This window comes from Delphinus delphis, chromosome 3 (genome assembly GCF_949987515.2).
Source record: "Delphinus delphis chromosome 3, mDelDel1.2, whole genome shotgun sequence".
In the NCBI taxonomy this organism is placed as follows: Eukaryota; Metazoa; Chordata; class Mammalia; order Artiodactyla; family Delphinidae; genus Delphinus; species Delphinus delphis.
Window position 1 is genome coordinate 89,952,839 of NC_082685.1, and position 14,283 is coordinate 89,967,121.

At 36.0% G+C, this 14,283-nt stretch overlaps 1 protein-coding gene across 18 annotated transcripts in view; it reads right to left on the reverse strand.

Annotated features, from left to right (window-relative positions):
* Positions 1-14,283, reverse strand: part of PAM (peptidylglycine alpha-amidating monooxygenase) — a 280,689-nt gene that overhangs the window by 10,857 nt on the left and 255,549 nt on the right. For all 18 annotated transcript variants that reach the window (XM_060009091.1, XM_060009096.1, XM_060009095.1 and 15 more), the window contains 6 exons: positions 12,329-12,445; positions 10,555-10,627; positions 9,235-9,445; positions 8,505-8,705; positions 6,418-6,533; positions 1,561-1,660 (listed from right to left, as the gene is read on the reverse strand). In XM_060009091.1, coding sequence (XP_059865074.1) covers positions 1,561-1,660; positions 6,418-6,533; positions 8,505-8,705; positions 9,235-9,445; positions 10,555-10,627; positions 12,329-12,445 — 818 coding nt within the window. The remainder of the gene's footprint in view (positions 1-1,560; positions 1,661-6,417; positions 6,534-8,504; positions 8,706-9,234; positions 9,446-10,554; positions 10,628-12,328; positions 12,446-14,283) is intronic.

A 14,283-nucleotide genomic window follows, 5' to 3' on the forward strand; every position in this document is an offset into this window, starting at 1 on the left:
TCATAGCTGAATGCTATATTGTAGTGCTCCTCAATCAGGGGATATTTCAAAACAACTTGGGAAGTCTTTCCAAAATACCCATATTATAACTCTTCTTCTTTCTATAGGTCTTGAATAGGGTCTGGCCATGTGTGCTTTGAAAACCTTCTCCAGGTGACTTGGATATGCATCTCTGTTTACTACCAACAGCTAGGGTGGAATAATGAGCCTTAGACGGGAATCTTAATGAGTTCAAGTATCATATTCCTATCTGTAAAATGAAGATACTAGTTAGATTTCTGAAGTTTTTTCCATCTTGAAAGGTATTTATCCATCTTTTATTCTGACAAGCCTGGGTTCAGTCATGCAATTGGGAATTATCCATCTCTCTTTGCTTTCCTGTCTGCCTACACCTTCTGGTTCTTCTTTGAGGAGGCAGGTGGTAGGAGAGGCACACTTGCAGGGGAATGTGCAGCTACTGCTGGAGGGGAATAGTCCATGGGCACCTCTGGACACTCAGCCCTAACTGGGTCCTTATTACAAAACAGCAAAAATTACTCAAAGGACAATTCTGAAGACAACAGTTACCAAATTAACTTGGGCTCCAAGACCTGTACGGTATATGATTAAAGTTTTTGGACTCATGATTTTACTTTTCTTTGTTATACCTTGTATTTTTTCCTTGTTGTAATTTGCATTTTTCCTTATTATAAGTAGTATTTCTTATCTTCATCAAGTCCACAAGTCTTTATTATTTCTCTATTTAAAACTGCTGTTGTAGGTCCTGATACCTCAAATTTATTATCCGCAATTCTTTTCCTTAACCTCATCTTCTACTGTTTGGACCCTGCCATATTTTAAAAGCATCTCTGGACATTGAGGTTTGTGGCTTACTAAGCATCTGGTACTGTTCAATTTAGAAAACTTAAGTTTTTAGTATGGTATCGGTGGCTATGTTAGTATACTTTTTAAGAATTAGAAATAGTGCTCAAATTGCAATTAGAAGTCTCCAAACTATCTGGCCTGATCCTGACAGAGAAACTCTTCTGTCCCCAGACACACTTTTGGAGTTACATGAAAACATAGTTCAGTATTTTGAACAAGCTGAAGTGTAAAGGGAAAATGCAGAGGGCTTCCTGTTCGGGATGATATGTGTCTGACTCAGATGCTGGTCTTCCAAGATGCTCAGCAGCTACTGAGAGCTGAAGAGCCACGTGGGAAGGGATGCCTCAGTCAGGCCCTCTGCTTTGCCAGAGTCATCTCCTCCTTCTGGAACTAAGTTGGAATTAACATTGGCTTTCAATGTAACAGACATTACTTCAGGCATCAAGAATTTCCTGTGGAATATCTGTGGAAATAAGGGGATAATTGCCAGCAGAAAAAAAAAAAAGTTTCTTTCCGCTTTTAAAAAAGTTAATCCCTGAAATGACTACCAACAGGTCTTTTAACAACTGCCAGTCATACCTTGATTCCCTACTCTACTCCTAGCAATAAAAAGAGACGGACATGCAAATTTTTTGACATGTTTTTAAGCAATAAAACTGAGGGAAAATGTGGACAATAATGCTGTAAAAGTCATACTTTCAGTTGAGGTGAACTTCCATACGGTATTGGTGTGAGCGTCTCCAACATACACGGTCCCGTCTTCAGACGCAGTGATGTCATGAGGCATGTCGAAGTGCTGCCAAAACAAGAAGCACATAGTGTGGTGGTGAGCCTGTACTTGAGGTCTTCATGAAAAGGGAGACAAACACAGTACAGCACACAAGAAGACCGTAAGCATGTTACTCAGACCAGAGAAACAATGATTCCCATCAAAGCAACTCTAGGCCAGAAAGAGTCATCCCTTCACGCACTGGACACTGCCTCTGCCAGACATAATTCTGTGTGCTGGGAAACACTGAGGCAGCCTCCTCACTGACTTTCAAGTCTTTTAAGAAGTGAACAGGGCTTCCCTGGTGGTGCAGTGTTTGAGAGTCCGCCTGCCGATGCAGGGGACACGGGTTCGTGTCCCGGTCCGGGAAGATCCCACATGCCGCAGAGCGGCTGGGCCTGTGAGCCATGGCTGCTGAGCCTGCACGTCTGGAGCCTGTGCTCCGCAACGGGAGAGGCCACAGCAGTGAGAGGCCCGCGTACCGCAAAAAAAAAAAAAAAAAAAAAATGAACTGAACATTTACAAGCAGATTATTTTTTTACACTCTTGATTAGTTGGTGTTCATTATTTAGCTAATTATTTATATTTATAAATAATAATAATATTTTTTGCCTTCATATTTCTTCTACCTTTAGTCATTGTCAAATTTGCCAGTTTTAATTTGTACAACTAAAAAGGACCAGGTCTTAATTCTTGTTATTATTCTCATCAAGCTATCATAAGCTTCCTTAAAAAGTACTTTTATATTACTGATAAGAGGAATCATTTCAAAGATTCAGGACATTCAGATTATTTCTGAAATGCATACTAGGCGATAAGCAGTAAGGTCGGGTTTTCTACTCTGAAGCCCAGTGTTGACAATATTTTTGGTCAGCAAACGAAACAAACTGAGTGTGCCCTTCAGTATTTCCTGGTTTTTGTACTTACTTCAGATACACTGGTGTTTTAATATGTCTTTCTTCATGACATATTTCCATATCAAATCATGCCATCTCAATCATGAGGACACAGGAGACAGGGGAGCCCTTTATGTGACTTTATTGGGGTCACCGAGTTGGTTTCTTGAAGAGCAGCCTTAAGATGTGCTGCTTCCATTTCCATCTGTCTACTGAAGATTTCAAGGGTGCCACGTCTTGGCTAGTTGGCAGGATGTGGCTGATTTTTTTCATCTTTGAGGCCAGGAGGCCTGCTTGAGTGTACCATTCTCAAAAATATGATCAGTGAGTATGAATAGGAACATTATCCTGACTTCTGGGCTTACCAGATAGCATCTGTCCACTTTGGTTTGCTGAGTACAAAGGGTGCTAATGAGGCTAACTGCTCTTCTTAGCCCGCTGTAGGAGGGGCAGAATACATGCTCTGGAGAAACTACTGTGCTTTGAAAATCAGCAACAATTTGTCACATTGAAAAGAAAAATGAGACAGCCATGCTGAGGAGGCTCATTCCTTCGAACTATCAAATGAGCTTGACAAATGTGCAGGAGAAGGACAGAGAGCCAGAAATCAAAACACTGCCTTGCTGAAATCCCCCAAACCAGTCGTTAAATGTTCATCTTTATTTTGGGTTCAGCTAATAGGTGGCAACAGAATTGCATCACAGGGAGCTCTTCCTCTATGCCAAAATACGTTTTAAGAAACTGCTTTGCAAAAGATGTGGTTGTAAAGTACTTCATATTTTCTGATGGGAAAAATATTATAATAGGTGGAGAAACAAAGGTGAGGGGGTAATGTTTGAACTATTCATTGGTAAGGACTTTGCTTTAATCACAATATGTCATCAGTTCAAGGCTAGAATAACAATCAACCTCTATCTGTGGTTCTCAAACTGATCCAGGGAGACAGTGTTCAGCTGGAAATATTTTGGGGCCACAGGAGCGGTTCAGGGGGAAGCTTAGTGATGGGACTTTGGGACCTCTATTCCTACTGCAATCACAGGCACTCAACTATAATCTTTTAAATGAATTATTCTACTGCTCTGTGTCATCTGAAACAAAATTATGCTGTAAGGTTTAGTGTTAGGTTTTAAGGCTTCAGAGTTGGACAGATTTAAAGATCTACCCTAGGCTTCGAAATCTTCTCTTGAGGTACTTCTCCCTAACAAAATAAAAGTGATCAGAGAAAAGAATGATAGCAACTTCCTGGGCATCTGGTGACACAGCCCAGGGCAATCTGCCCTCAAAATCTTATATTCTGTCTTAAAAATTCATAAGGAATTTGTGTTCTCCATATCCTATGTTTGCATTAACACAAAATAATGTTTAAACTTACTTCATATTAAGCAAAGAAGTTTTCTAAGAAGTTGTACCAAGTTATGTTATGGTTTAATATATCCCGTGGCCTCAGTATTAAACACATTTTCGAGTCAAAAAGACCTGAGTTTAAGATCCAGGTGTGCTACTTACTGTGTAGCTTTGGATATGTAATTTCACTTGTGTGAAACTTAGGCTCAAACACTGTCAAATACTGTGACTTTAATCTCCATTGTTAAGGTTGGAGAAATAACACGAATCTGGGGTTACTATTCCCTTCTTTCTATCTTTCTGATTTATTTTATTTTATTTTTTGGTATGGAGCAGTGGGGATATTCCTTTCCTTTTCCACATGAGCATCTGTGCAGAAGAAAGAAGACAAAAAAACGCCTGCCTGAGGGGTGTATGAAAGCCGATGACAGGGACCATAGTCCTTGCTATGATTATGGGAGCAAGAATGTGGGGGGCAACTATGTATCTTTTGCCCTCAGAACTTTTTGACACCATTTGATAGAATCATCTTCTTTATTGTCCTACTGTCTCAGCTTCCCTGCATAGAGGTAAAGATGGAGATCATACATTCAGACATAAACATTCCTAAAGAATGTAATAGAAGAGGGAGAACTGAAGTGTATGAGGAGATAAGTAGTGGACAGGCACAAACAGCGGGATAGACACATTATGTAAAACTTGACTTTTGACTTGCAGGAAAAATCACTTCTTACATAGGAGTCAATACACCACATTATTCCCTTCACCCAAACTTAATCTTTGTGATGATAATCTAATTAAGTGAAAATTCTGAGAGATTCATAAACCGGTTTCAGTTTACTGAGTCAACACAGAACACATTTCTATGTTTTGGTGTAATATCAAGTCTTGTTTATTGAAAGGAAAAGCAAATTTCATCTTGGAGTTAGACTCTCTTTTCAAGTTTGCTGTATTGACCCATATATTGTGACTTATTCATTGCTGAATGTCTGATGACTACTGATGTTTAGCCACAAGGCTGTCTGAAAATTTCATTCAGGGCTGCTCTCATTTTTACGAGAGTACGGCTCATTTAGAATCTAGCCTCTAGCTTAGCACTTAGTGTTGACTTCTAGATGCATATTTGAATTAAAAGTTAATATCCTGATTGACATAGTTCATTATTATTAAAAGAACAATCAAGCAAACACTGTTAATGCAAAGTGAAGACCTGAAAGGAAGTGAAGTATCTCACTTTCTTTATCAATAGATATGAAGAAGCTCAAAGCAGCGAAACAATGAAGATCAGATAATCAGTCAGGATCTGAAACAGTACTGAGGTAAAATACCTATCATCGATGTAGTGAATTTCTTTCTGAAGGGCTATTATGATTGGATATTTGATTGCTTATTGCTTTTCAGGTGAAATACTTCTACGAAAAGTCCTGTTTGTTATGTATCAATAGAAACTCCAAAAAAAAAAAAAAAGAAATTTGTACAGGAATATTTACTTCAGATTCAGTTTGGTTCAACTTGGATCCTGTAAGTTTTGTTAAACTTCAACTGAGGGAAAGGCTGTGTCCTGTTCTGTTCACCATCGTATCCTTAGTATCTAGCATAATGCCTGACACAGAGTAGGTACTTAATTAATAGCTCTAGAATGAATTTTAATAAATCCCAGACTGGCTGTCAGTGTTCTAACATTGGCATTGTAAAGTGTTTTTTTTTTAAGCTAGCAAATTTGGTGTCTTAGAGAATACTATAGGAATTTGAGTATGGAAATATGGTTTATCTAGTGGCTTACGACAGCTGCATTTTGATCCATCAAAGCTGATAAATCTTTACAAATTTTGAAAAATAACTCTTATTTGCAGCATTTTAGCTAAAATCTATGTACCACAAGCACATTCAGGCAGTGTATATGAGCATTCTGATCATTTTGGCAATCATTTTGCAAAGAAAGCAAACTGAGGAGACAGAGGGCTATGGGCACACCGCACCACAGTCACTGTGTTTGTAAAAAGCACTGTTAGAATAAACAGTGGTATACCATTGTGAGGTCAAAACTAGACTTTAGTCTTTTACCTAAACCAAATCTCTAGAACTTGAATACATTCTAAGAAGTGCTATTTTCAAGTCTTGTTGCTCAGTGTAGTCATAGCATTAAAAAAAAGCAAACACGATTTCTGTTGAATCTAAGAGAACTATAAAATTATAGTTTAACATATTGTGGTATCTTCTTTACTTGGATGAAACCAGGAAAAGACTTACATTTTAGATAATCTAACTACAGTGAATTTAAACCTGCTCTTGTGTGCAAATCAACTAAGAACCTTAGAATTGCGTACAGTGTTAATTTGCATCTGAAGAAATTCACTGAGGAATAGATAAGGACATTTATTCTAAATAAAACATAGTATACAGCACTCCCATCAACCTCGCTAAGAAAGTAATCACATGTCCTTTAAGTTTTTAAAAACTTATTCAAGTATAAATCGAATTCCAAGATTCATATTTTAGTTTTATTCTCATGAAAACTGATACATAGTTAATGTATGTGAATACCTTGCGCACTGGCTTGAAGACGTCTATAATTTCCCCATTGGAAAAGTTCATCACAAATCCTTGTACAGGTTCTTGGTCCTCAAAGTAAGCCTTCCCATTCACCGCAAAGAGCAAACCTGTGAAAACATATCCAGTCAACCTTCTTTTAAAATATGGATAAGACGGGCTTTTCAATACATGTGTGTACATCACACAAACAAGAAATGTAGGGTCAACCTGGTTCCTCCAATTGGCAACAAAAGTAGAAAACAAAATACTTAGCAGATGTCTCTTTCTGAGTAATAAGATAAGGGGCAAACAGGTTAGGAGACTAACTTCCTTGTAATAGAAAAACCAGGAACTGCAAAGCTTGTTCCACTTAGGAAGCCAGTAGAAATCAGGAATACATAGATATGGAGGAGATGACATAGGTAGAGGAATAGATATATAGACATCACAGGTATTCTAAATAGGGATGGGAAGAGTCAGGTTATTTAAGGCAATCATTCTGGGGTATCAGATCTTTTAAAAAATATGTAATATCTACTATAGCTACAAGTAGAATCAGAGAAAAATATGCAAAGAAAGTGAAGTTACACTGTAGATAGAAGAATGGTCCGATTTTAAACAACTAACACTTGAAAATGTGAGATGCATATTTCAGATTATCAAAGACATTTTTTCCTAATTAAAAAAATTAGACCATCTTTTTATATTAATTCCATGAATACTCTTTGAAGTAAAATTATATTTCTTAGTATAGTAGTGTTTATCCAAAATAATGGAAACTGTGATGTTTTGGTTAAATAAATACTTCAGATGATTGAATATTATGTTTTAAAGAATTAAAACACTAAAATATACAAAATACTAAACCAGTGTTGAAGAGTTTTTCATCTTTCTCTAAGGATTTCAGGATAGGGGTCTTTAGCACATCATATTAAGAAAAAATCAACACTATCAACATCAATTACTATTGTGTAACGTTGTAGAGAGGATTCCAATTATAATACACTTTGTCTTTTGCTGAGATTCTCTTTTTAACCAGATTTCCTCTCATCTTTTCTCCTGATTGTTTTTCTCCTCATATTTGATTTATTTTTTTTCATTATGAACTGGATCACCCTCTTTGTTAAGTAAATCGTCTTGCCAAATTTATTCTTTAAATATGAGGTAAAAACGAACACGAGAATTTATCTTTCATTGACATTAATGAGTCCTTTATTACTTTCTTTTATTACTTATTCCTTAGTGAAGCCAAACTTCTTCCTATTTCAGTCACTTGAGTCCCTTTATTCCATGTCCTAAATAAATTGGGGGCTGCCTCAGAAGATAGTAGCCATACACAACTTTAATAGCATAAGAAATATAAATATTATAGTGATAACCATGTAGTTAATGCAACTTTAATATAGGTATAGATATATTTACTAAGTAATTGCAAAAATTGTATATAAATTCTAGAAATATATTTTCAGTTGTTCAGTATTCATGATATAAAGAAATCTTATGCTAACTTATTTTTTAATATGAATTAAATGAACTTTATTTTGTAAGTTTGGATTATTTTTCTGAGTTTCTTTAAGTCAAGAAATCTATTTTGAAAATGAGAAAAAAATTCCAGATTTCATTGATCATTTCTCCTGACATTTACACATAAGCCTCACTTACATCACCTATTTATCTTTAAAAAATTGGCTGACACTCTTTAAAAAAATGTGAAGCAGAAGTATTTTGAATACTGGTTTTATCAACATATACCATCTGTTGATGATGTGTGAAGACATAATATTAATCATTTAATAACTAAAGCAAATGACCATAATTAAGGAAAAATAAAAATCAACGTTTGGGAACCATTTTTTAATCCATCACAAACAGTTGCTAAATCTTTTGAGTTCTTCATTATTTCCAGATAAAGAACAGTGGCACTTGAGTTGAAAATGATGTACAATGCACTAACAGTTTTAAAAATTTTAAGATCTGATATATAAGTCATCTTCAATCCCTTAATAAAAAAATTACAATGAGAGCGTATTAAGATAAGACAAACACTTTTTAAGAATAGAGTGTAGTATGAAAAAACACAAAAAATAAAGATGAAATACCTGGTATATATGAAATTGCAAATACATTTCTTCCAAATGACGCATGCTTAATCTCTCGCACAAATTCTTTGGTGTCAGTTTTAAAACACTGGATCCGACCGTTTTCCCTGTCTGCCACACATAATTGGCCCAAATGAGGCACTAGGGCCAAGCTGTGAGGAACATTGAACTGGCCTGGTTTAGGATTGCTCTCAGTAGACTCTACAGAACAAAGAAAAACCTCAGATTTACAATTTGTAAAATCACCCAAAGTCTGACTCTAAAGTTTTATAATTTTCAAAATTCATGATAGTAAACCACTAAGTATCTGGAACCAGGGGAAAAAGAAGTTAAAGCACTTAATATCTCTTACCCACAAACACATTACAGATTTTCTCCCTATTTGGACAAACTTTAAAGTTTTTGGGTAGAAGCATTCTTTTTCCTCTTATAAGACTCGTGTGTGTGTGTGTGTGTGTGTGTGTGTGTGTGTGTGTGTGTGTGTGTGTGTGTGTGTGTGTGTGTGTGTGTGTGTGTGTGTGTGTGTGTGTGTGTGTGTGTGTGTGTGTGTGTGTGTGTGTGTGTGTGTGTGTGTGTGTGTGAGAACAGCCAACTGGATGCATAAGGAGGCCCTGTTTTCCTCACTCCAGGGGACAATTACATCCTAAGGAATGTGAGGGGTGGCCAATCTCTTGTTCCTAATGATGTTGGCCAATAATTATAATGAGAGATCAAGAGTCTTACTGAGTACCTTCTCCCCACTGTGTGATGAACTTTCCACTTGGTGAAAACTGCACGATCCGACTGTTGCAGTAACCATCTGATACATAGATGGTTCCTGTGTCTGGATCCACAGCCACATCAGTAGGTTGACAGAAGTGATTCTGGTCACTGCCTGGTTGCATGCTCTTTCCCAGGATTAACAGAGGGGCTTCTTCATTGTTTGCATTCAGTTTGAACACCTTTTAAAAAAAGAACAAAAGCCTTACCCACTTTGCATGGTTATAACTGACACACACCCACCTGACTAAGGCAACCAGAGCGTAAGCTTTCAGAGACTTATTTAAAAGCAGGTACTTTTCAGAACTGGATGGGACTCTAGAAATCATCTGGTCTGATTCCTTCATATGAAAAATGAGGCTTATAGAGATTAAGTGACCTGCCCAAGGTCATCCAGGTCATTAGTGGTGAATGGAGACTAGTATGGATGTCCTGTTCCACCCATCCCCACACTTCCTTTTTGTCTTTCCTTAGCTAATAGTAGAACGCTCTCCAGACAATACAAGAGCAATAAATGTTTACTGAGATGATGTTTGAAGACTAGCTATGCCTTCTGAGCTCTATTTTCTTTTCCTACTTCTTTCCCATCTACTCATTAAACAGGTATTAAACATGAGCTTATCTTTTAAGGGAAAGACATTATGATATATACCCTAATGGAAATATAACTTCCTATAAAAAGAACAAAGATTTGCTGTTTTACATATAAACGTATATACTAGAGACTTTGGCTCAATTTATAGAAGATTAAGGTAGCTTAAGAAAAATACATAAAACACATAAAGTGATTAAAAAAAAGAACTAAGACCTGGAGACAGAGGAAAGAAAAGCAGATATGGAAAAAAAGAACTAAGACCTGGGGACAGAGGAAAGAAAAGCAGATATGGAACCTAAGGAGGTTGGGAGAGCCCAAACAGTTGGTAGAGTGAAGCTTCACATCTGGCCCTAAGATTCCTGCCAGCCACACAGAGAAGGGTGACTTGATCATTTACATGTAAGTTTTTCCTAGCACTGAGTTCTAAAAGCACCATTTCAGACATGGCTGTTCCATTCTTTTGCTATAAACTTTCTGGGTCACAAAGAAAGACCCAGGGGGTGGTGGTGGTCGAATGAACTGGGAGATTGGGATTGACATATATACACTAATATGTGTAAAACAGATAACTAATAAGAACCTGCTGTGTAAAAAAATAAATAAAATAAAATAAAAAAAGACCCAGACAACTCCAGAGTGTTTTGAAAGCATAACTTCATTAACTTCTATTTGAATAACTGCCAAATGGAAGATTACCTGATGAAGAGCCACATCTGTGACCCAATAATTTCCATCTTTATCTATACTTAAGCCATGTGGCAAGTAAAACCTGCAAAATAAAGATAATTGTCTTAATTATATAATTACTCCCAAAGCATACATGAGAGGACATTTTTTTGCTAATTAATTTGTAAAGGCAATATAAATTTAAAAACTGATAAATGTATACCTGTATTACTAAAGAAAAGACCAAAATGAATTGTTAAATGAAAATACCCACAAGGAGAGACCTCCTTGTGAAAAATCTTAAGCGGTACTTAACCATCTAAAAATCTATACACGAAGCCTACGTATCAATTACAAATATTATAAAGTATGGTATATTAAATAACACAAGTAACATCAATTTGAAAACAAGTTCTAAGATCCTAAAGAAATGTGTATAAAACAAATTGTCTAGAGAATTATAAATGGATTTATATGGTTTGAATATGCTGCTTAAATATGCTGCAAGGTAATATAATGCTGTACTAATATAAAATATTAAATATATGACTGAAAAGCTTTAAAAGTACCTACTAAAGACAGTAAAACCCAAAGAAAACAACTTCCAGCAGACATGGGCTGTGATCATCTGAGCAAAGAGAAGTGGTGTGCTGGATAATTATTAGAGAAGGTTAATCTGTTTAACAAATCAATTGGAACGACCTGGATAAAAGAACTGTAACGTGGACAGAGACTCACAGGCTTAAGGAACTTGGACAGAGTTAAAAACACATGGACAATGTCTTAATGTGATTGTGGTCAAACCTGACAATCCACAAGCTACGTTTGTCAGCTTCTAGCCTTTGCAAGGTGTTGTAATCATAGATTTTTTTTTTCATGAGCCAAGAATGTAACACCCTGATCTTGACTAATAAACTGAACTAGATCTCTCTTTTGGTGACTGAATGTGAGACTTATGATTTGCTTTCAACATAGAAACCCCACTGTTGGCCAAGCTGATTTAGCAGCAGTTGCTCTGCCTTCCTCTTTAATTCCTTTCTGGAATGAGATGCTTCTGATTAATGGGTAGAGCACTGAAGAGACAGGTTCAGACACAATGAGTGCTGGGGCTGGCATATTAGAAGTTGGCCCCTGACTCACCATCTTAGAATCCTATAAAAAGCTAATTATTACCATCTCCATAAGCAGCTGCATTCAAAGTGGATGGCTCCCCGCCTTTCAAAGAAGCTGGCTTTCCCTGTGCCTAAGCAGATGGAGTAGGGTATAGCTCCTAACGCTGCCAGGTTATAGCTGTTGTGGACACTCTGTAAGCAGGTGTCCCTTTCTTTCAATGACCATGAATATCAGCCAACTTTTTTTGGCTGCCAAATGCCATCTAGGAATAAGACCAAATAATGAGCAGCTTTCAAAGTCAAATTACCTATGCATGCTATGGAAAGCTGAAAGTGACATTTGTTTAGTCTTCACTTTGAGATGGGAAGAGAGAAGGCTTTTTTCTTAATGGTGATTGGTTGGTGAATTTGGTTATGTAACTTTTCTGCTCAAGAATTTTTTTTTTTTTTTATCCTTCAGATCTAGCTGAGTAGCAAGTCACTTCATTAGCATGTGTATCAATTCTCTCTGAAGCTTGACTACCTACTAGAATCACCTGGGGAGCTTTCAAACTACTATTTTGATACCTGGGCCCGCTCCCAGACTAAATCTCAATCTAATTTTTGGAAGCGTCCCAGGTGATTCTAATATTCAGTCAGGGTTTAGAACCACCTCTTTAGAAAATGAAAGATAGTCAAGTAATTTAACTCACAGATTTTTTCCACTGGACTGGAGTACTGCGGCATTATTTGGATCTATGACAAGAATGGTGTCTTCTTCAATTGGCCCGAGACCTCTTTGCTGGTAAACAAACTTACTGTCAAAAGAGCTAAAAAAAAAAAAAAAAAAAAAAAGCATTAGAATGGAAAATAAACCAATCAGAAACATCAGTGAACTTGAGAAATGCAGACCATTCACTTGAGATTTTAAATAGAGAATCAAGAGAAGGGCTCAGATGCGCCTGACTTCACTCTTTGACTCTTTGCCCTTCACACTTCAGATATACCATTAGCCTGAAGAACTAGTGAATGGTCAGTGGAGCAGCAGCATGGGCAGTGCCTGGAGATGCAAGGTTTCAGACGTACCAAATATGAATCGGCACTTTCACAAGATCCCCAGGTGAGTCATATTCACATGAGACTTTGAGAAACACTACCTAGAACTCTTAAAGTAACTAATTTTTTTCAAAGGCTCTTCAAAATGTTTTAATTCAATAGTTATTTTCTTTCAAACTACAAAAGGCATAACAACTTTTTGTGCAATGATAAGGAAAGTGTAAATGATAGCAGGAAGGATAGTGATCAAAACTATGTTTGCTATTTTACTTGCTGTAGGTACAACATGCAAATACATATTTTAGGATGTAGAACGGAATGTTCAAAATATTTCAAAAATATAAACCATAATTGATTCTTGAAGCAAAAATGTGTTTAGAGACATAAAACTTTCTCCATATAACAATTTTTCTGTAAGTACAAAATGGACATCTATATAATAATTAATGTAAACACTAAAATGAATATGACAATTTCTGCTTTTTTAACTCTGTACCTTCCAGGTTATTATAAAATATTATGAACATGTATGTTTATATATATTTTTCATTTATATTTCTATCTGAATTGTTAGTAGTATCTTTCTTTAAGTTGACAGTTATCACAGACATTGTACTTATTTAAATACCTGTTTTGGAAATTATTTGGGATAAATAACAAAGATAAGCTCTTCTAATGTAAGCTTATGTGAAAGAGGAAAATATACAAAGTGCCAAGAGACTAACTTATATTTTCAAAAGCAAGGAATTGATCAGCACATAGTTAAGCCATATGTGTGTGGGTGTTGGGGGGCATAAAAATATATAATATATATATTTTGCCAGATGAATATTTCTGTAAAATAGAATTTCCCTTATAGAATCAGACAAGTCTGTGAAAAAAACTATTAATATTTTGTAGTTCAACTGTAGAAGCAAAAGAATCTGAATAATATTAAATATTTATGGAGAGACATTTGCAAATTTGGAAGGCGACAGACTGCTCAAATCTGTCATACCTCTATTGATTAGTTGGTTAGTATTACTTATGCAAAGTCCCAGTAGGAGAACAAACATTTCAAAATTACATTCTCTTGCCATTAAAAATATACATCACAATTATTTGAGCTTCTTGACTGTCATAGTCTTTTGGGTATTTTTTTCCTGAAAGATACTAATAAGTCCCTGAAGCAGTTCTTATTAATGATGCATTCAACTGAATAAAAAATATTGATTCAGCTTTCTCAACCTAAAACTTAAGTAATATTGCTTACATACGCTATTACGTGTAGTTAAAACCACACACCAGTACCTAGAAAAAAAATACCTAAGTTAACAAAATGGAAGTAACATCACTAACAGAGCAGATTTTATAAGACAGTCATGAGATCACTATTAAACTGAAATATAAAATTTTATTAGTTCGAACCAATGTAAGAATATACAAGGTATTATTAAATCAGGAGACACTGGTAAAGAGCAAACGTGAAGTAACTCTTTCTCAGTACTATGAAACACCAGAGTTTATCCTATATCTGAAACTGTATTTTCAATGTGACTTTCTGTACTAAAAACATCATACCAATTCCCCTAGAAAACAAAGGTACTGGATTCAACCATCAGTGATCTATATT